Source organism: Bidens hawaiensis, unplaced genomic scaffold, assembly GCF_021521415.1.
Source record: "Bidens hawaiensis isolate Kalapana, Puna unplaced genomic scaffold, B.hawaiensis_p1.1 tig00000780_1, whole genome shotgun sequence".
Lineage (NCBI taxonomy): Eukaryota > Viridiplantae > Streptophyta > Magnoliopsida > Asterales > Asteraceae > Bidens > Bidens hawaiensis.
In genome coordinates this window covers 4,668,873-4,689,239 of record NW_027491045.1, presented here as the reverse complement: position 1 = coordinate 4,689,239, position 20,367 = coordinate 4,668,873, and the positions used below count along the sequence as shown (strand labels likewise).

Genomic DNA, 20,367 nt, shown 5'->3' with positions numbered 1-20,367 from the left:
ATCCCATAGGGATAGAGAGGCTGCTTCCGGTGAGACCCCCGGCTCGATAGTAGTTTTGAATCAAGCCTTGGACATAAGACACATAACACTCAATCATCGGGACACCGGCTGATTGGTGCATGTGCCCTTGTCTTTCGGCTATCAACGCCACCACATGATGCCTGATTAACCTTCCGCCACTTTTAACGTTATTTTCACGTGATTAGTAAAATAACGTCAAAATTAGTGCAATTTTACTTTTGCCCACCCAAGGGTTCACACATATATACATTATATGTGCGCACCGCAAGCAGGGGGTTCACACGTAAACATTTTTTATATTTTTCTTTATCATTAGTTAATAGAAATATCAAAATAGTCTGTCTATAATATATTAATAGTCCAACAAGTTTAAAATGCAAAAATAAAAACCTAGACGTTTATTATAACCCGTTTTGACCCGAACTTATTCCACTAAACACGAGCCCCCCGGTTCAAACTCGCCATACGGTTAACACCATCCAATTGACCACCAAAATTTGCCTCCATGGCCCGCTCGCTACTCTCAGCACGAACCAATACCTTTTCGGTTAACTCAAACGCCAGAGCCTGTACCCGACTACGCTCAACTTCATTAAACACAATGCACCTCGTCGGGTTGGTCCCACGCAGCACGAATCTCATCATTAACCATCATCTTACTAACAACACAATGAGTTTGACTTTCCAAAAGGTCAAACATACTCGCAAGATGTTCCAACTTTAACGTCTCGTATGATGACGAATAAGTAAACATATACGTTCTTAACGCTTCTTCCTTCATCTTGTTCTTCACCATTTGTAAAACCGTTTCACGGTTCTTAACAAGCTTCCAGATATCTAGCATGCTGATAAAGTCAAACGAGGTTTTGTAATCGCCTTTCGTAAGGGCTCGGGTGGCTGCAATGATGTGGTCATGCACGGTTTCAGAAGGGCCGGTGAATGTATGTTGGCTACTTGTTTCAAGTAAGCGTCATAGCGTCTTGCTTATGACTTTTCGGCCTGATGCCATGTTGGCAACTTCTAAAAGCATAGCACATATTAAGTGTACGGATTCTAAAAGCTCGAGGTTAATATGCATGTGATACGGCGTCTGCATTTGTCGTTCCAAAAGTTCCTGCAGAAATCGATTAACTCAGAATTTAAAACATATCAAAAGATAATAAATATCTATAACCTGTTAAAGTAGGTTTACAAGGCACAGTACTCGCTACAATGATGTGGCTGAGTAGAGTTTCTTTTAACTCCGCCTAGTTACTAAGAATCGATCAAAGGTGGTCAACCTCAGCCAGAAATACGTCTAGTCGGTTACTTTGGGCCGATTTTGACTTAAAAAAATAAAATATTTTTCGTATTTTTATAATATTAAAGACCAAATATCATTTTTTTAATTAATGATTAGCAATTTTTAGAATAATTGTTTTTTAAATTTAATATTAATTTATTTTGGTATAAATACTAGTAAAATTATGAGAAAAAATATCATTTTTTAATTAATGATTAACAATTTTTAAAATACTTTATGATTTAAAAATGTATTTCTCTTATTTATATTAATATTCATTTATTTTGTTATAAATATTAGTAAAATTATGATATTTGACACACATATATATATATGTATAATATCCAAAAATTAATTTTCTTTATATTTACCTGTTCTGGAGTCTTGTCATGAAACCGGGTTTGAGAAACACCTTGTGCAAGAAGCTCTTTAACCCTGCCACCCGAATGCAACTCGAAAAGACAACTATGCGCATCAACGATATTCCCAGCCCGAAAAGCACACAAACCGAGCTGAGCCATTGACCGATTCAACAATATCCGAGTTGAAACATCCATAAGATGAACATCATCCTGCAAGTGGCTCATAAGCAACAAATCACGAGCAGTTACAAACTCATCCGAAATAGCATGATGGTAAACATCACATAACATTGCACGGGCCTTGGTCCGCTCATCACCGTGCTTGTAAATAATATAAACCAGCAGATTCATCAGTTCTCTGCTGCTTGTTGGAAAGCCGACATTTAATTCGTTTCTATATACTTCAACTTCTGATTGGTCAACCGAGTCTTTCATAGCACTATACACTTCTTGTGGTTTGTAATACACGAGTTCAACGAGCTTTAACGCTGCCTTAGCTGCAGCCTTGTGGTCCCCGACACGTTGTAAATACGACTGAATGTTTTGAGCAAGAACAAACAACAAAGGCTCATCTTGAAGCCGCTCTGCATACTCACGAGTAGAGTATGCGAATCAATACACTGCAAACTTTTTTTAAACTCGGTATCTATCTTTTCAAGAAACGCTGCAAGGTTTTCGTTCACACGTATGGTATCAATGTAATCTGTATCAACCAGAATGTTTGGAAATTGCTCGAGCATATCGAGTATGACAAGAACATTCTGCACGCACTTCTTCCACACGTTTATAGGCACGTGACCGTTTAAACTAACATCAAACTGTGCAGACACCAGGGCTAACAAAATCTCAAGCTTTTGAGCCGGTGTTTTAGCTACCTTCGTTAAGAACGTAAGCTGTTCGATCAACTCAAGCTTTCCGGTCCCCTTTCTACCACGAGCAGATAAAACCGCCTTGAACTTTTTATTAACTGTATCCCAAGTTACTTGACTCGGATCCATTTCCTGCAAACTGACCCAATCATTGATCTTCATAGCATTATTTATCTGATCAATATTCGTCGACCACTCGTCAAACCTGTTCGAAGATATTGTCTATATATAAATTTTATATCCAATAACATTCTTGAATATTTTTGGTTAATAATCATAAGTTTAATATTATATACTTTTTGGTTCTGTGCATATTTTATGTCCGATTACCCTCTCTCACACTATTAGTTTGTTATTTTGTTAGATTGAGCTCTTGTAAAATTCTCAATCATACTTCAGTTCTTATTTAGTTCTTATTCTTCAATCCTTGTAAAAGAACAATTGATCTCGGTTTGTAATCCTAGTATTTGAAGTGTTACCAGATAGATTTAGAGTTCTTGACAAAACCGCTTGTCTTTTGCAGTCTTGACAGCACACTTGTTTGGTTTCTTTTTAGGCCTACTCATCTTCTTTTTCAAATCGCTTTCGTTATCACCAGTGTCGTCGATATACTTGTTTCTAGCACGCGCGTTTGGAACATCATCTGGCTCATGATCATTCACTTCGGGTTCAGTGTCACTGTCATCCTATTAACATGTACAACAAATTAAAACATATTATATTATCAGTAATCACATTAACATAATAACATGTTAATATTAATATCTCATGATTTGTGCATAATATTATTATTAAAAGCTAAACAAACCTCATTCCTCCAAAATCTTGATGCCATCTTCTTAACTCACAGATTAATGTAATGTATAATGTAATGCAGTCTCAGTAAACTTTTAAGCTGAATAATAACATGTAAATTCTTAGATTAAATAAAAACAAAGCGCGGTATTAACGAACAATTATATATTATATACATAGATAAATATCGGTGGCCAGCGCCATAGCGCCGCCACCGATATTTAATGTTCTTTCTTTAAATATGTAAATAATTTGTTTTTTTTTTGTTTTAGCTCCGGTGCCAAAATAAACGTAAACAAAACCGATCAACTTCGCATCAACTCGCCGCTGCAACGCTCATAACGAGCGTAACCAGCACCAAAGGAATTTGTATCGACTCACTACCGCAACGATCAGGTTTCGCAAAACTAGTTGTACTTTATATTAATATATGAGAAGTCGGTGCCACAAAAGAAGCATCCTGTTTGATTGGGCCACGTGGTAGACTTCGGTGCTACCACGTCAGCTAATTTAAAAAAAAATACAATTTTTTTCTTTAAAAAAGTATGTTTTTTTGAATTACTAATTTATGTTTATGATTTAATAACGATGCCGAATGAATTTGCATCAGTTCGGTGCCATAAAGTGCGGGTTCACTTATTTTTTATTTTTTATAGGAGTATATGTTAGTCAATAGTACTTTACCGTAACTTGCAGTCGCACCATGTGGATTTTACCAACCGACTACATGTTTCTGTTTCAAGGTTACTAACTTACCATAAACATTCTCGTTTATTTTTTCTTTAAAATAATATGTTGGTTTGTTGTATTTTAACCGTTTACGAATTTTACACGTAGTTTAAGCTATGTTTTTTGAATTTACTGATGTTACCGTAACAAACCTAACCAATATAGACAGAAGAAAGAAGATGATTGGTTTGACGGAGATACCTGAATGTGCAAATAGTTGACGGAAAACAGTAACGGCTGTTAGGTTTCTTGTCGATGTGTGGTAAAGGTAAATCCTGTAGGCCGATTGATTGTGGGTAACTACGGTAATTTCTTGACTTAAATACAAGGATGGTAACTTTTAAACAATGTTGGGCCTTGGGCCTAAACTGGGTGTTTTTTTATTAAAAAAAATGAGCCGGGTAGGTAGAGGTGCACACAAAAACCGGTTAACCGGTTTAAACCTGATTTTCTAACCGGTTAGTAGTCGATCCAATCTTAATCGGTTACTAACCGATTCTAACCACCGGTTAGTAACCAGTTTGTATTATTGGTTTCAAAACCGTTAAACTGATTTTTTAATTGTTATTTTATTAAAAAACGGTTATTAACCGTTCCGATCTAACCGGTCAAATCCGATTCTCTAACTGGTCAAAACCGGTCTAACCGGTTAATTTTCGCCAAAAAATAACCGGTTAGTGGTTAACCGATTTGTGCACCTCTACGGGTAAGTATCAGTTCTTGGTAATGGTTAGGTTTTGACTGTTTTTGTTGGGTTTTTTATCAAGTTTTGGACGGGTTGGCCTGAGTTTTGACTATGTAGAGGTGGAAACGGTTCAAGTGGGTCTGGTTCGGTTCTAGGTTCGGGTGGCTATAGTTTCTCTGAGGAACTGAAACTTGGTTTGTAATCGCAGGTTGGATCTGGAACTGGGTTTTATGCTCGAGCCTTGCACCCTGCTCACCCTTATGGGCAGGGGATGGGTTATTGTCGCCTACATGTGTGTTTCTTTTATTATTATTATTATTATTATTATTATTATTATTATATGTGTGATATATAAAGAGCTACAACATCATTACCCTTAAAATAAAAACACTAGACGTCACATAACACAAGTTGTCCTATTTTGTAACCTCTCCATTACACGTAACACATGGCCTAAGGATAGTCTAACCTAGTACTCCATTAGTTTAGTCCTTGGGGTTTCACACTTTCACATGTCAGGTGAGACATGGTAAATCAACATATAAAATTGTTATGATGTGACTTTGTGAGTTATAGGCATGTCCTTTTTGTCTTCTTTATTGTTTTAAACACATCATGGTAAGTAAATAGTCTAGTAATACAAAGTTACAAACCTTATGCGATACACTTCATGTCATTTTATAAAGCTACAAACATTATTAATTTATTATCCACTATACAATACAGTTACACACACTCTTAATTTTCCATCATGTCCTTGAACGTCATCTATTGCTACAAAAATATATTTAAAAGTTAAGAAAATTTTACTGCCTTAATTAAAAAGGACGGTTGGTGTAGGTGACGATGGTGGTTGATGCATGAGAGAAGATGTTAATGATGGTGAGTTGTAATCGGAAGTTAACCGGTGATGGCGACGGAGCATATGCAAACGAGAGAAATTAAATTAAAGTTTGATGGTGAAAATGTTTTGACAATAAATGAAATATTATAACTCGTTTATAGGCTACCTGAGTTTGGTGAGACCTATGACCTTAAAAAATTATTTTTTGACTATTAAGAGATTAGGTTACAAATAAATGAGCTATATTTGGGGTTTACTTCGGGAGATTAAAGACATGGTAAGATCTCACTGCCACAAACCCATTTTAATTACATATTTGGTTTAATCGGTATGAAAAATCCAAAGTAAATACTCCCTCCGTTCCATTAAAAGTGTCATGTTTGAAAAACACAAGGTTTAAGGTAGATTGAATGGTTACTTTTTTTGTTTACCAAATGACAATAATGTCCTTAGAAATGGAGTCCATAATATTGTTTATTAATATTAGTTGTGTGTGTTTAAGGGTAAACTTGGAAATTGGCTAATGAATTTAAAAATTGATACTTGTAATGAGACAAAAAAAATGAAATATAAACACTTTTAATGGATCAGAGGAAGCATTTATTAAACAACTTGAAAGGTTTTGTAAATATTAAATATAGATTTTTTATGAGTGTAAATATTTGCTTTAGTTTGTACAGTTTAAAAAGATAAGAGAATGTCTAAAAAAAATAATTAAAACTATATGTTCAGGATTAGCTTAAAAAGTTTACTACTTATATCGTCTCTTAAAAACGTCTAATAACGTTGAATTTGTTCACATTCTTTCTTCTTTCCATTTGTAAAGACCCCTCCGGTCCTCATGAAAGAACACATCAGGGAATGCACGCCACACTGTATACTACTTATAATGACAGAAGAAAATATTTTCCGTCCTGTTAGTAGAAGGATTCTTCCGGATACGAAATCATTGTTACGGAGAAAGTTTTCAACCACGTGCATTGGGTTTCATAAAACGTTAATAATTATTTCAACCACATGCATGTCCTTTACGTAATAAGCCTTATGTCATATCATAAAGCTAGCTAGCTATTATAACAAATATATGGAATATATTTATCATGAGTTGTATTTGTCAAACAATTGTATTTATATATGTATTTGATCTTGTTAGTTGCACTTTACCGTTATATAATAACTATCAAAAGCTACACATACATTCATACACTCTTCTTCATTTTCTCAACTCTTGATATTCTCTGGTATCATCATAAACCTAACTGTATGCACTCCATCATTCTTCTTTCTAATTCATTTTTATCCATTTTTTCACTTTTTTTTAAATAAAAGCCATGGAAAGAGTAATGCAACGTGCAAATATATTATTTTTAGTTAGTTTTGGTTGATCTACGTTTTCATGTTGTTTTTTTAGTTTTTTTATATTTCTATTATTTTTTTTTAAATTATTTATAAGTTTAGGGTTTGAAGTAACAGGAGTTATATTATGTGTACATGATGCTGATGTTGTCCTTTGAGTTTTGTGTTTTTTGTTTAATTATAAATGTTTAGGGTATATGAACAATAGTTATATACTGAGTAGTAAGTACATGATCTTATCCTTTGCAAATAATAAATAATAATATTATTGTTCAAAGTCTAGGGGTGTGCACGGTTCGATTTAGGTCGGTCTTGGTTAAAACCTAACCAAAAACCGAAAGTTCGTTTTTTTTTTAAATTTTGTTTTGTGTGTTTTTTTGTATCATAAATGTTTTAGAGTTTGAACAAGGGTTATATACTGTGTAGTTAGTAAATGATATTATCCTTTGCAAATATTAAATAATAGTACTAGTGTTCCGAGTCTAGGGGTGTTCAAGGTTCGGTTTGAGTTAAAACCTAACCAAATCGATTTTTTTTAACTGAAATTTATTTTGAAGTCGGCTCTGTTTTAGTTTTCTCGGTTTCGCCATTTGAGCTAAGAAATTTTTTTGGGAAAATTTTTGGCTAAAATAATGATTAATGTACATTTAAGCTAAAATTTATGAGTTACATATTTGTTAAGTTCTTGTAAATTACTTGGAATAGTAAATGAAAATCTATAGATTCGGTTCGGGTCGGTTTTTATTAAGGCAAATCGTCAATATTGGTTTCGGTTTGTTTCTTTTGGCCTTTTTCGGTTTCATGCACACCCATAAATCGTCGTTTTGTGATTACTTTTCAGTTATGTTTTGTTTTTGTATTTTTGTTTTTCAAAATCACAAATGTTTGAGGTTTGAACAAGAATGATATATTGTGTACATATATATGATCTTAATTTATCCTTTGTAAATAATAATATTATTATTTAAACTAAGAACACAATGGTTTGTGAAACTATTTGCAGATGAGTTCTAACAGAGGAGGTGGTAATGGTCAGTCCAACAAAGGTAAAAACAGAGTCGGTTCTAGTCAGAACCAGAACCCGTGGGCCCCACCAGTACGGGCTCCACATAATGCATGGCCAGCCCGTACTGGTGCAATCCCTCCACCTATGCAGAGTGGATGGAACTGGAACTCGAGGATTCAGAATAATAATAATAATAATAATAATAATAATCATAATAATAATAATAATAATAATAATAATATTCCGAATCCTCAACCTGTCGTTGAAGACGAGGATGTTGAAGACGACGAACTCGAAGAATCCGATGATGATATTCTGAGTGACGAGTATGACGATGAAGTCGTTATACCGCACGAGGAAAGGAAGAAGAATAAATGGTATGCTGCGTTTTTCGAGACTTCGGATACGTTGACTTTGGAACAAGTCAATGAGCCAACAAGGCAGTGGCACTGTCCTGCTTGCCAGAACGGGCCGGGTGCCATTGACTGGTACAAGAGCCTGCAGTCACTTATCACACACGCGAAAACAAAAGGGTCCAAACAAGTCAAGATTCATAGAGATCTTGCTGTAGTTTTGGAGGAAGAGTTGCGCATTAGGGGAGCCGCGGTTAATCCAGCTGGCGAGTTATACGGTCAATGGAAAGGTCTAAACGAAGCGGTCAAAGATAAAGACATAGTTTGGCCACCAATGGTTATTATCAAGAATACACAGCTTGAACAGGATGACAATAATAAGGTATATTATTATTATTATTATTATTATGTTTTCATATGATTATTATTATTATTGTTTTATGTTTTCATATGATTATTATTATTATTATGATGATGATGATGATGATGATTATTGTTATTGTTATTATTATTATTATTATTATTTTATGTTTTCATATTATTATTATTATTATTATTATTGTTATTGTTATTGTTGTTATTATTATTATTATTTTATGTTTTCATATTATTATTATTATCATTATTATTATTATTATTATTATTATTATTATTATTATTATGTTTTCATATGATTATTATTATTATCAGTGGACTGGAATGGGAAACGCGGAGCTGCTTGACTACTTTGAGTCATATGCAGCAGAGAAGGCCTGCCACTCATACGGGCCGAGAGGCCACATGGGTATGAGTGTGCTCATATTTCAAGCCTCGGCCGTTGGATACTTGGAGGCTGAACGTTTGAGCGATCATTTTGAAGAGGAAGGCACTGACCGAAACAGATGGGATCGCAGCCCTGTTCTGTTCTATCCCGGAGGCAAACGAAAGCTATACGGGTACATGGCAACGAAAGAAGATATGCATATCTTTAATAAGCACTCTCACGGTCTGCACCGTACCGTTTGTTCTTTATATTATGATTTATGATTTGTTCTTTATAATAATAATAATAATAAGTTAGTATTCTCAATCATTTGACTTGCAGTTGACTTGGTTTTGTTTATATAATCTAATGTTTATTTAGGGAAGTCGAAATTGAAATATGAGATGGTTTCGTACCAAGAAAACGTTGTGAACCAGTTGAAGCAAATGAATGAGGATCACCAGCAGCTGCACTGGTACAAAGACCGAGCTGTGAAAGACAAGATGCTTTTGAACGAAGTTGAAAAGTCGAAAGAAACGTTGTCTAAAATAGTGAGGAAAAGTGAAGCAGAAAAGTGCATCGTGAGGGAGAGAATGCAGCAGTTTAATGAACAGAAACAGGAAGAGGTAGTTTTTATAAATACAAGTTGTTACTTTTTTATGTGATTTTGTGTTTAATATTTCGTATGCGAATGTGTCGTTTGCGTTAGATCGATGACCTAGAACGGTTTTTAAAAGACCAGCTGAAGGTGATTGAAGATGCGAAGAATGCAAAAGGTCGTGTTGATCAGATGCAGATGCAGCACGAAGAGCGTGTGACTGCGGATTCTCTGAACATGTATTGTCGTTTTTTTAATGTTGTTATTATTATTGTTGTTGTTGTTGGAATTATGGTGTTTGTTAATTTGTATAATACTATATATAGGAATTTGAAGCTTGGAGAAACGAACGAGTTTGTGGAATGAAGGGAGAAATTGATGAAAATATACGAAGAGAAGATAGCTGAAGCGAAGAGTTGGTATGACGCCGAGTTGACTCAGTTGGTGAACACGTACACTCCGGACCGTGAATTGCTGTTAAGACTACTAAGTGACTACTAAAATTTAGTATGAAACTTTTTCTAAGTATTGAAACTTGTAATGCAGTTTATATATTATTGCTGCTAGTATTTGATGATGTGGTTACTCACAACTTTAATTAAAGAACATCAACATTGATGATTATGGTTTATTTAAACTTTAATGTATGGCTTGTGTTATAAACTAAGTTTGAGTATCAGTCTTTGTGCAATATATTTTTGTATGTGCACATGTATGTGTTTGGCATGTGCGTTACATACCATTCTCATATTTTGTTTACTATATATATATTGTCTAAACATGAGAATTAACAGAGTAATTATATAATATATATAATATACGAGTAGAGTAATTATGTAATTATATCATAGAGTAATTACATAATTACTTTATCATGTAACTATATAATTACTCTACTTGTATTTATAATTACTTTACTTGATTCTTACGTTTAGTACGTTAATTTCATTTGTACGTTAACTTTCCTCGTATTGTATAGTGAATCATGAATTCGTGATTCATGCTAATGTGACCAACAGTTAAACATACAAATATCATAACTAAGTATTTTAAATACCTGTGTTTGGTGATTGTTATGATTAACATTAACTATAACAACAATATTGGTAAAAAGTTGGAGTAAAGTGTTTTTTGTGTTTAAGCGAGTAAGAATAAATAGACGCCACACTAAAACAATAAATATAAAATCGAGATAAAAAATGAAATTATCAAGATGAATCCTATAATGCACAAAAATTTAGTCGTTAAAAAAAAGAGATGAAACGGTGAACAATGTATGCTATTATTATTTTTAGTTCGTCTTAAACAAAATAATTAATACAAGCGTTTAACATAACGACACACAATCGAAATTATAAATCTACTAAAAGATATATATAATCAACAGCCGTTTAGGTTACTTACTTACTTTGATATAAGGGTGAGCAAATGGCGTTTCGTATGGTTGCAACCTTAATTGATATATTGGTTAATCAAATAACCTTAACCATAACTGTTAGTTAATCTCGTTTAATTCAGTTCGGTGACGGGTGCAATTACTGGTTAATGGTTAATGTATGTTCAACTGCATTCGGTATCATACGCCCACGCCTACCATATAAGCTTGGAACTTTTCAAGCCTGTATACGTAGGGTGCAAACAAGCTGAGCCGAGTCGTTCGTGAGGTACTCAAGATCAAATCGATATATAGCTTAAAACAAGCCAAGCTTTCGCTCATTTAAGGTAGTACACGAGCTCAAGCTTTGTAAGGGAAGCTCGTTTACGCTCATCGAGTCTTAACGAACCTTGTGTATTTATAAGTTTACCTTTTTTGAATTTCTATGCAGTAATTTACATTCCATACTCAAGCTCGAGCTGAGCTTTCGCTCATTTAAGGTACTAAACGAGCTCGAGCCGAGCTTTGGCTCGTTTAATTTTTTTTTCTCAAAGTTTATAAAAAGTATTAAAAACGTATATAAATTAGTTAAGAAATAACAAACAAGTTATGCCCAACCTTATAAAAATGAATCACGAACCAAACTCGAGCTTTAGAAGAAAAGCTCGAAACAAGCCAATCCGCTCGACCGCTCGTGAGCTCCTCAAGATCAGATCAATAAAAAAACTCAAAACAAGTAAGCCCTTTTTCATATAAAACGAGATTAATAAAACAACTCACGAGTCAAGTAGAAGCAGTGTCCAAAGTCACGGACCCAAATACCCGTGGGGTGACTGTACTCAACACCTATAAAAATTTTCAGACAAAATTTTGGAAAATTTTCCAAGCTCGAGCTTAAAAATGCGAATCACAGGCCGAATGGTTATAGTAAGTAAAACGAGTCAGACTCGAGCTTAAAAATAAACCCTATTATTTTATTTAAGAAACAGACAAAAGACACAAACACAAAAGACTCGGGTCATCCGATGGTACCAAACCACCAAATCTAGGTTATTTAAACCTCTACAAATCCTTCAATTTCTTCCAATTCCTTTGAACCCTAAGTCAACCACACTCTCAATTTCATCACCCACCAATTTCCCCCAAATTATACCTCCCGCGTTGACCGAATATGGACGGAAGTCAACCCTACAACCCGCGAACAGTTGAAGAGGTGTTTCGGGATTTCAAGAGCCGACGAGCTGGCATAATTAAAGCCCTTACTACTGGTAAGATTATACACAATACCCACCTCTTGGTTTTGCTTAATTTTGTTGTTTTGTTAATTAATTTGGTGTATTTTGACCTAATTTTGATGGGTTTTTGTTTTGCAGATGTTGAAGAGTTTTATCAGCAGTGTGACCCGGGTTAGTTGCTGTTTGTGAAAGTGGTTATTGGGTTTTTTTAGATAATGTTAACTGAATGCAAAATTGCAGCTTTTGGATGTTTTTAGTGTAAAGATAATGTTGTAGATACGCGGTTCGGTTTGGGTTGGTTTTGGGTTAAAACCAAACAAAAAACCGAAATTTTGATTTTTGAAAACCATTCGTATTTTTCGGTTATGCCATTTGACTGAAAATTTTGGGTAGATTTTTTTGGCTGAATATATTTGAGTTCTGTATTTATTAAATTTTTTATAATATAAAATACAAAAATAAAGAATGAAAATTTATAAATTTGGTTTGGTTCAGTTTTATTTTCTGCAAAAGCTAAACGTAAATTTGGCTTTCGGATGTAAATATAGGTTCAAGTAGGGTTTAACAACAGAGTGTTCATTAGAGTTTTTTAGATAATGTTAATTGAATGCGATTCGCTTCGGCTTATGAAAGTTGAAATTTTTGATTGTAAAGAAAATGTCGCAGATACATGGTTTTGTTTGGGTCGGCTTTGGGCTAAAACAGGACCAAAAACCGAAATTTTGATTTCTGAATTTTCAAAAACCGTTCGATTTCGGGTTGGTTTTTCGGTTTTGCCATTTGAGCGTGAAAATTTTGGTTAAAAAGAAAGTTTTGGCGAAAATAATGAACCTGAGTGTAAGCCATTTTGTTAATAACTAATTGATTGTTATACATTTGGCTAAATATATAAAATAAAAAATTCAATTCTATTCAGTCGGTCGGTTTTTTTGGTTATTATTTCTTGCCAAACCATAACCGAACTGTACGTTCGGTTTTTATAGAAACATAAAACCAAACCTTCGGTTTTTTTCGTTTTCGTGCGCACCTCTGATAACGGTGAATTATGATAAAATTTGAAGAATCTTTACACTGTTGCAAATTTTCACTCAAGGCATCAAAAGATGGCAACTGTTGCAATTTCCATGGTTAAAACTAAAAGGGAGTAGAATATTGTTTTCATTTGCTCGTTTGATGTTTTGATCAATAAAGTTATGACATCACCACAAACAAAAAGTGATGACGTAAGTCAAGTAATAAAATCTCTTGTTAAATTTTATGTTTATGGCTAAAATGTATTGACTTTGATGTTATAAATTGAATTTCTTGGTTATGTTATAAATTCATTACAAAAGTAAGCGTGAAAAGTGAGGGAACAACAGGTTTACGACTAGGCATGAGCAGTTGCTAACTTGCTATTTCACATTGTTGGTTTGCTTGACATCTGCCATGTTTGACTTTTTATATGTCTAGCAGACCAACAATATGAAACCTATGGTTTTGATTGTAATAGCAAGTAGCTACGGTTTACGCCTTAATCGAGAACTACTTGTTCCCTAGTGTTTAACGTTTATTTGTTATGTTGAATTTATGGTATAACCAAGACATTCAGTTTATAATATCACATTTAACAGATTTGAAGCAAAGACCTAAAATACAACATCGGGGTTTTGTCACGCGACTTACTTCGTGACCTTTTATTTGGATTACAAAAATGTTAAGTGGTTAGAACAATGGTCTTTGATTACTTTTTATGCTTTTGGGTGACAAATTGGCTAACAATTTGTTTGAACACGGTTATAAATCGTAAACTTAAATTTTATGTTTTCAAGGTTTATAGCATGAATGTGAGGTTAATGTTTTGAAATTTGTAAAATAATCGATAAAATCTTGAACATTTGAACTACTTAACTTGCTGTATGGTAGCTGCGAATTAACTGCTTCTTAAAATTCTTACGAGAATTTCTTTTTGTGTCAGCAAATATATATTTAGGATACGTAACTAAACTTGCCGTATTTGTGTATAATTAATAAATTATGTTGTTATATATGATACCAATTCTATTTACATACTTTTGTAATCTATTTTCCGTCTTCTTTTATGAGTCAATTGCTTCAAATATTTTCATTGTATATTGTATGCTACATTAGGTATTATACGTGCAATTATTAACTTTAACATTAAAGTTCACATTTTTTCGTTGAATACAGAGAAGGAAAACCTATGTCTGTACGGATATCCTAACGAGCAGTGGGAAGTCAATTTGCCTGCTGAAGAGGTACCTCCTGAGCTTCCGGAACCTGCACTCGGGATTAACTTTGCCAGAGACGGTATGCCAGAAAAAGACTGGCTAGCTTTAGTTGCGGTTCATGGTGATGCATGGCTTCTTGCTGTAGCCTTCTATTTCGGGGCTAGATTTGGATTCGACAAAGCCGATAGGTACTTTTTTATATCCTAAAATGAAAATATTTAGATTCTTGATGTTATTGTTTGACCATATTTTTTTGTTTTCTTTTTTGCTGAATTTGAAAATTCGGGATGCAGGAAACGCTTGTTTAATATGATAAACGATCTCCCAACAATTTTTGAAGTTGTGTCAGGATCGGCTAAGAAGCAAGTGAAGGAGAAGTCAACCGTGTCAAACCACAGCAGCAGCAAGTCAAAGCCAAACTCTAAGGTTCTTGTATTTGTTAAAAATTTTCACCACCTGATGCATGCTATAGTATAAGAATATGTTATCGCGTATACGCAACAAAATCACTTTATTCATAAAGTATTACTAAATCCGTCTACAAAAAAAAAAGGATTCTCAATTTAAGATCTGTGCATGTAACGCATACTTTAATAAGCAGAATGACAATTTTACCCTTAGTACAGTTATGATAAGAGTGATAACAACTGAATTGGAGGACTTGTAAGATTCAGTTATAAGAATACTCAAGGGTAAAAGGGTAAAAATAGTAACTTTTTACGTGGGCGATAATTGTAAAAATGTATCTTTTTGCAATCATATTTGACACACGAGTTATTTGCAAAAACACAGAATTTCGACATAAAAGTGTTTCGGGCCAGTCCATCCCGACCCGTTTTGACCCGTTTTAAAACCAGAAATGACCTGTTGCTGACTTTTTATTTAATTTAATTTATTTAAAAGGCAAAAGGCTCCGAACAACAGTCTAAATTTCCAAAAGTTTCAACGCCAAAAGATGAAGAAGAAGAGGGTCTAGAAGAAGAGGAAGATGAAGAGGAACACGGGGACACGTTATGCGGTTCATGTGGTGAGAATTACGCAGCCGACGAGTTCTGGATCTGCTGTGATATTTGCGAGGTGTGGTTCCACGGTTCGTGTGTCAAGATAACACCTGCAAGAGCCGAGCATATCAAGCAGTACAAATGCCCGGCCTGTACCAACAAGAGAGCGCGTCCTTGATGATTGTGCTGGAAGTTGGAACGTCGGTAAGCGAAGGAAGAATGTTGTTATCACGTGTTGTTTATCTAATCGTTAGTTATGGGAGGCGAGATGGAATTTGTAGGGTTTAAATGTGCATTTCATTTATGTTAGTGACAGGTTCTTGATTTTAGTTTTTTTTAAGTAAAACTTTTTTGTTTGTTATAATTGAAGTTTGAATGTGTTTGTTAATTTGGTGCTGCTTGTTTTTTTGAATAAACAATGTTTCATTTACTCACACTGGGATAACTCCCGAACTCCGAAGATCGTGGTTCAGCGAAGACTGCCTTAGTCTGCAGTCTGCACCCGTAGGTCCGAGGTCTTGTCAAAGTGTCCTGCAGGTGGTTAGTTTCTTAAAAATTAACATAGCTAAACCAAAGTAACATGTAATATTTTAGTTTCATCAAACTAGAGCAAATTGTTATGAACCTAACCTTCTTCTCGTAAAAATAACTTGAGGCCTAGTGGTCAGTGGCAAAGCTTGGACCAAGGCACCGGGGGGGGGGGGGGGGGGGGGCTCAAAATGCATACAAAATTTCATAAACGAAGGGGGGGGGGGGGGCTCAACTTTTCGATAGAAAAGGCTAAACTTACACTACGTATAAAAATTTTCGGTCGAAAATGGGTAAATTCACGCTAATGCGCAAAAAACGGGGGGGGGGGGGGGGGGTGTGGTCGGGGCCACCCCCGCCCTCAATGAAGCTTCGCCAGTGCTATTGGTAGGAAACTTGGGATACTCAAGTTCGATTCCCACTTGTGTTACTTTTGTGTATCATGATAATAAATGATTTGGGGTAGCCTTGTGAGACTCTCAGTTTGAATTCAGAGCCCACCCAGGTTTTCGTCACACCATGTGTTACACCTAGTGTTGAAAAAATCCCGACTAGGCACCGATTAATCCCCGATTAATCGCTAGTTCCTACTTCACTACTTCATTGATTAATTTCGGGCTAGTCGGCCAATGGCCAAATCTGACCAAAATCGGCGGTTTCCGGCTAGATTCCGACCAAAATCAGTGGTTTCCGGCGACTATCTGACCAAAATCAACGGTTTCCGGCAAGATTCCAACAAAAACCAGCGGTTTCTAGCGAGAGTCCTGTCAAAATATGTTTGTGTATGTATAAAACTGAAAATTACATATAAAAAATGCGTGCGTGTATATATAAAACTAAAAATTATACATTAAAGTCCGATCCGATTAATCGTTACTTCGTTAGTCCCCACCCCACCGTCCGACTAGCAATTTTTACAAAACTGGTTACACCAGAGAGTTATGCTCTTGTGGTGGTATAACGGTTGCTAAGTGACATCCGACAGTATGGTTTCCCGAGGGAACGTCCAAGCCAAACACTGAAGCCAATGTGGGCACGATTAAGATAACATAATCTGACCAGTGTGTGACAACGAGACTCTCTAAAATTGAGGAGCACGGTGTCCTACACACATAAGAAAGTCAACGTTTCAAAATAAAATTGAAGAGTACAAACGAACAAACAAAAAAGTTAGTTATGTACGTCCGTTATCCCATAAACGAACTTCCCGTCAAAGAGTTCACCGGTTTATTACAAGCAAAGCAACGTATGACGTGGCGGTTACACATCCTATCCTGTTTGTTTGTTTCCCGTAACCGAAGCAGCCGTTACCTGGTAAAACTTAACTTCCGTACATCCTCGAAGAATTGACTGACACGTGTCCACCGTTACTAAACCCTATCACGCCGCCTTTCTTACCTTCTTCCATTTTATCCTTTAATAATAATATTAACCGATCTTTTAACTATTATTTCAATTTCATTCAATTCAGATGGTCGCCGTTAACTCGCCGGTTAAAGTTTACTCAATTTCGAGGTTGTTTGTTAATTAATTGAATTGAGATTGAGCTGACTTACTTACTGCATGCCTGCTAGGTGTTTGTTGAAATGCTTCAATAAGATTAGTGGTTTCTTTTAGTTATGGTTTCAATATATTATATTATTATTCTGATTAAGTGGTGATTAATTGAACTGACTGCCTGCCGGGTGTTTGTGGAAATGCTTCAATAAGATTAGCGGTTAATTTTTTATTGTGGTTTCGGTATTTCGTTACGATGAAGTGGTGTTAAGACTGCTGGTAGCTGATTAATTGAGCTTACTGCCTGCAAGGTGTTTGTTGAAATGCCTTAATAGGATTAGTGGTGTCTTTTGATTGTTTTCTATAAATTTGGTGCTAGGTGTTTGTTGAAATGCTTTATTATGGTTAGCGGTTTCTTTTGACTGTGATTTCGATATTTTGTTCCGAGAAAGTGGTGTTTGTCTGCTAGTTGCTGATTGATTGAGAGGTGTTTGTTGAGTTGCCATAGTAAGTTTACTGGTATCTTTTGATTGATTTCAATAAAATTGGTGCGAGTAGTTTGTTTAAGCCGACTGCCTGCCAGGTGTTTGTTGAAGTGCCTCGATAATATTAGTGATGTCTTTTGTAAATTTGGTGCTAGACTGCTAGTATTAAGCTAACTGCCTGCAAGGTGTTTTTTTGAATTCCTCAATAGGACTAGTGGTGGCTTTCGATTGTTTTCTATAAAAAAGTTGGTGCTAGACTGCTAGTAGTTGATTTGAGCTGACTGCTTGCCAGGTGGTTGCAATGCCTCAGTAAGGATAATGGTATCTTTTGATTGACTGCAATAAATCTGGTGCTATACTGCTAGTATTGATAGTAAGCTGATTAGTTGAACTGACTGCCTAGTCGCCTACGGTCTACCAGGTGTTTGTTGAAGTTCCTCAATAGGATTGGTGGTGTCTTCTGATTTTTTTTTTTTTTGTAAATCTGGTGCTATATTGCCTAAGTAAAGATTAGCGGTGTCTTTTGATTGATTTCTGTAAATTTGGTTCTGGAATGCGAGTAGTGAGCTAATGATAGTAGTTGATTAATTGAGCCGACTGCCTGCCAGGTCTTTGTTGAAATTCCTTAATAGGATTCGTGATGTCTTTTGATTGTTTTATGTAAAACTGGTGCTAAGCTGCTAGTAGCGATAGTAAGCTGATTAAATGAACTGACTGCTGATTGTCTGCCAGGTGTTTGTTGAGATGCCTCAGTAAGATTTGCGGTGTCCTTTGATTGTAATTTTAATATTTCGTTCCGATAAAGTGGCGAAAATGAGTTTGGGAACGGCGGAGGATGATTCTACAACGGAAATCCATCTTCCAGCTGACATTGATTGGGAGATGCTGGACAAATCAAAGTTTTTCTTCTTAGGCGCGGCTTTATTCTCCGGTGTTTCAGGTGCGTTGTACCCGATGGTGGTGCTGAAAACACGAAAACAAGTGATTGTTAAAGATGTGCCTAGTGTCAAGCTGGCGGTTTCAATATTCAGACATGAAGGTTGCAGGGGGTTTTACAGAGGGTTTGGGACTTCGTTAATGGGTACGATCCCGGCTCGATCGTTTTACATGGCGGCATTGGAGACCACCAAGAGTAGTGTCGGTTGTGTCACTTTAAAAATGGGGTTTTCAGAGACGAAAGCTGCTGCTATTGCTAACGCTGCAGCCGGGTTAAGTTCAGCCATGGCTGCACAGTTGGTTTGGACACCTATTGATGTTGTAAGCCAGAGGTTAATGGTTCAAGACGGATTCAGTGCGGTAAGATATAATGGTGGTATTGATGCCTTTAGAAAGATTATCAAAACAGATGGTGTTCGTGGGTTATATAGAGGATTTGGGATTTCAGTTCTGACGTATGCACCGTGTAATGCGGTTTGGTGGGCGGCTTATTCCATGGGGCATAGGGCGGTTTGGGGCGGGATTGGTTGTTATGTTTTGAAGAAAGAGGGCAACGGTGGTTGTGGTGGTGGGTTTACACCGGATTCGAAGGCGATAGTGGCGGTGCAGGGGTTAAGTGCCGCCATGGCTAGTGGGTTCTCGGCGGTGGTTACAATGCCATTGGATACGATCAAGACAAGGCTGCAAGTTTTAGACGGAGAAGGTTGTAATGGGAAAGCGGGGTATCGTGCAGACGGTTAGGAATTTAGTTAAGGAAGGTGGATTGAGTGCTTGTTACAGAGGGTTGGGTCCGAGGTGGGCTTCAATGTCTATGTCTGCAACTACAATGATCACCACCTATGAGTTCCTCAAGAGGCTTTCTACCAAGAGTCAAGATTGCAATGTTATGGGTTAAGGATGCTGAAATTTGACAACCGAAAGATAGAAGTAACACACGATTTAGAGGAGAAGCGTTCTCTAAATACATATGTAAATACTGTAGATATTTAGGTGCTATGTTGTTATATTAAGGTTTAAGTTTCTGGTCAATAAGTTAGTTCTCTTTTAGTTTGGGAGAATAGGATCAATATCTATATATGCATGAGGATTGTAATCTGATCATCACCCAACACACACTGCGCACAAACACAAGCATTTGCACATATTGGTGTCAACTGTCATAGAACCATGGTCTCCGCCAAGGTTGGTTTTATAATGCGCGCATCAGGAGTGCATAACATGTGACGTTGCAATTCGATAAGACGAGTGTGATGCAATCCCTTGTATGATGTAAAATAACACATATTTACATTGCTTTATTGATTTTTGAGTAAAATGCGGGTTTTCGTCCATGTGATTTGTCCAAATAGTTTTAGCCCAGTAATTTCAATAATTTGCGATTTTCGTCCCTGTGGTTTCAATTCACTTGCAATTAAACTGAACACACCAACCCGTTAA

At 35.8% G+C, this 20,367-nt stretch overlaps 2 protein-coding genes and 2 pseudogenes across 3 annotated transcripts; 3 read left to right on the top strand and 1 right to left on the bottom strand.

The window, feature by feature from the left end:
* Positions 1–314: 314 nt before the first annotated feature.
* Positions 315–2,696, bottom strand: LOC143536170 (eukaryotic translation initiation factor 3 subunit C pseudogene; annotated as a pseudogene).
* A 5,250-nt stretch (positions 2,697–7,946) lies between these two features.
* On the top strand, positions 7,947–10,008 carry LOC143536162 (protein SUPPRESSOR OF GENE SILENCING 3-like). Its single transcript, XM_077030218.1, has 5 exons — positions 7,947–8,684; positions 8,993–9,287; positions 9,426–9,670; positions 9,754–9,881; positions 9,969–10,008. The coding sequence occupies exons 1-5, from the start codon at positions 7,947–7,949 to the stop codon at positions 10,006–10,008; spliced, it is 1,446 nt and encodes a 481-aa protein (XP_076886333.1).
* Positions 10,009–11,937: 1,929 nt separating this feature from the next.
* LOC143538985 (PHD finger protein ALFIN-LIKE 4-like) lies at positions 11,938–15,875 on the top strand. Of its 2 annotated transcripts, XM_077032427.1 has the most exons (5): positions 11,944–12,285; positions 12,391–12,423; positions 14,443–14,671; positions 14,777–14,909; positions 15,387–15,875. In XM_077032427.1, the coding sequence occupies exons 1-5, from the start codon at positions 12,189–12,191 to the stop codon at positions 15,660–15,662; spliced, it is 768 nt and encodes a 255-aa protein (XP_076888542.1). In that variant the 5' UTR covers positions 11,944–12,188; the 3' UTR covers positions 15,663–15,875. The 2 variants fall into 2 exon arrangements, with proteins under 2 accessions (XP_076888535.1, XP_076888542.1); XM_077032420.1 differs by having other exon boundaries at positions 11,938–12,423.
* Positions 15,876–18,506: 2,631 nt separating this feature from the next.
* On the top strand, positions 18,507–20,248 carry LOC143538974 (uncharacterized; annotated as a pseudogene).
* Positions 20,249–20,367: the final 119 nt, after the last annotated feature.

Coding starts and splice junctions, on each gene's coding strand:
- LOC143536162 (XM_077030218.1), top strand. CDS start 7,947: ATGAGTTCTAACAGAGGAGGTGGTAATGGTCAGTCCAACAAAGGTAAA. Junction 9,288..9,425: donor CTTTAATAAGCACTCTCACG/GTCTGCACCGTA, acceptor ATGTTTATTTAG/GGAAGTCGAAATTGAAATAT. Junction 9,671..9,753: donor ATGAACAGAAACAGGAAGAG/GTAGTTTTTATA, acceptor CGTTTGCGTTAG/ATCGATGACCTAGAACGGTT.
- LOC143538985 (XM_077032420.1), top strand. CDS start 12,189: ATGGACGGAAGTCAACCCTACAACCCGCGAACAGTTGAAGAGGTGTTT. Junction 12,424..14,442: donor TTATCAGCAGTGTGACCCGG/GTTAGTTGCTGT, acceptor CGTTGAATACAG/AGAAGGAAAACCTATGTCTG. Junction 14,910..15,386: donor AGTCAAAGCCAAACTCTAAG/GTTCTTGTATTT, acceptor TTTATTTAAAAG/GCAAAAGGCTCCGAACAACA.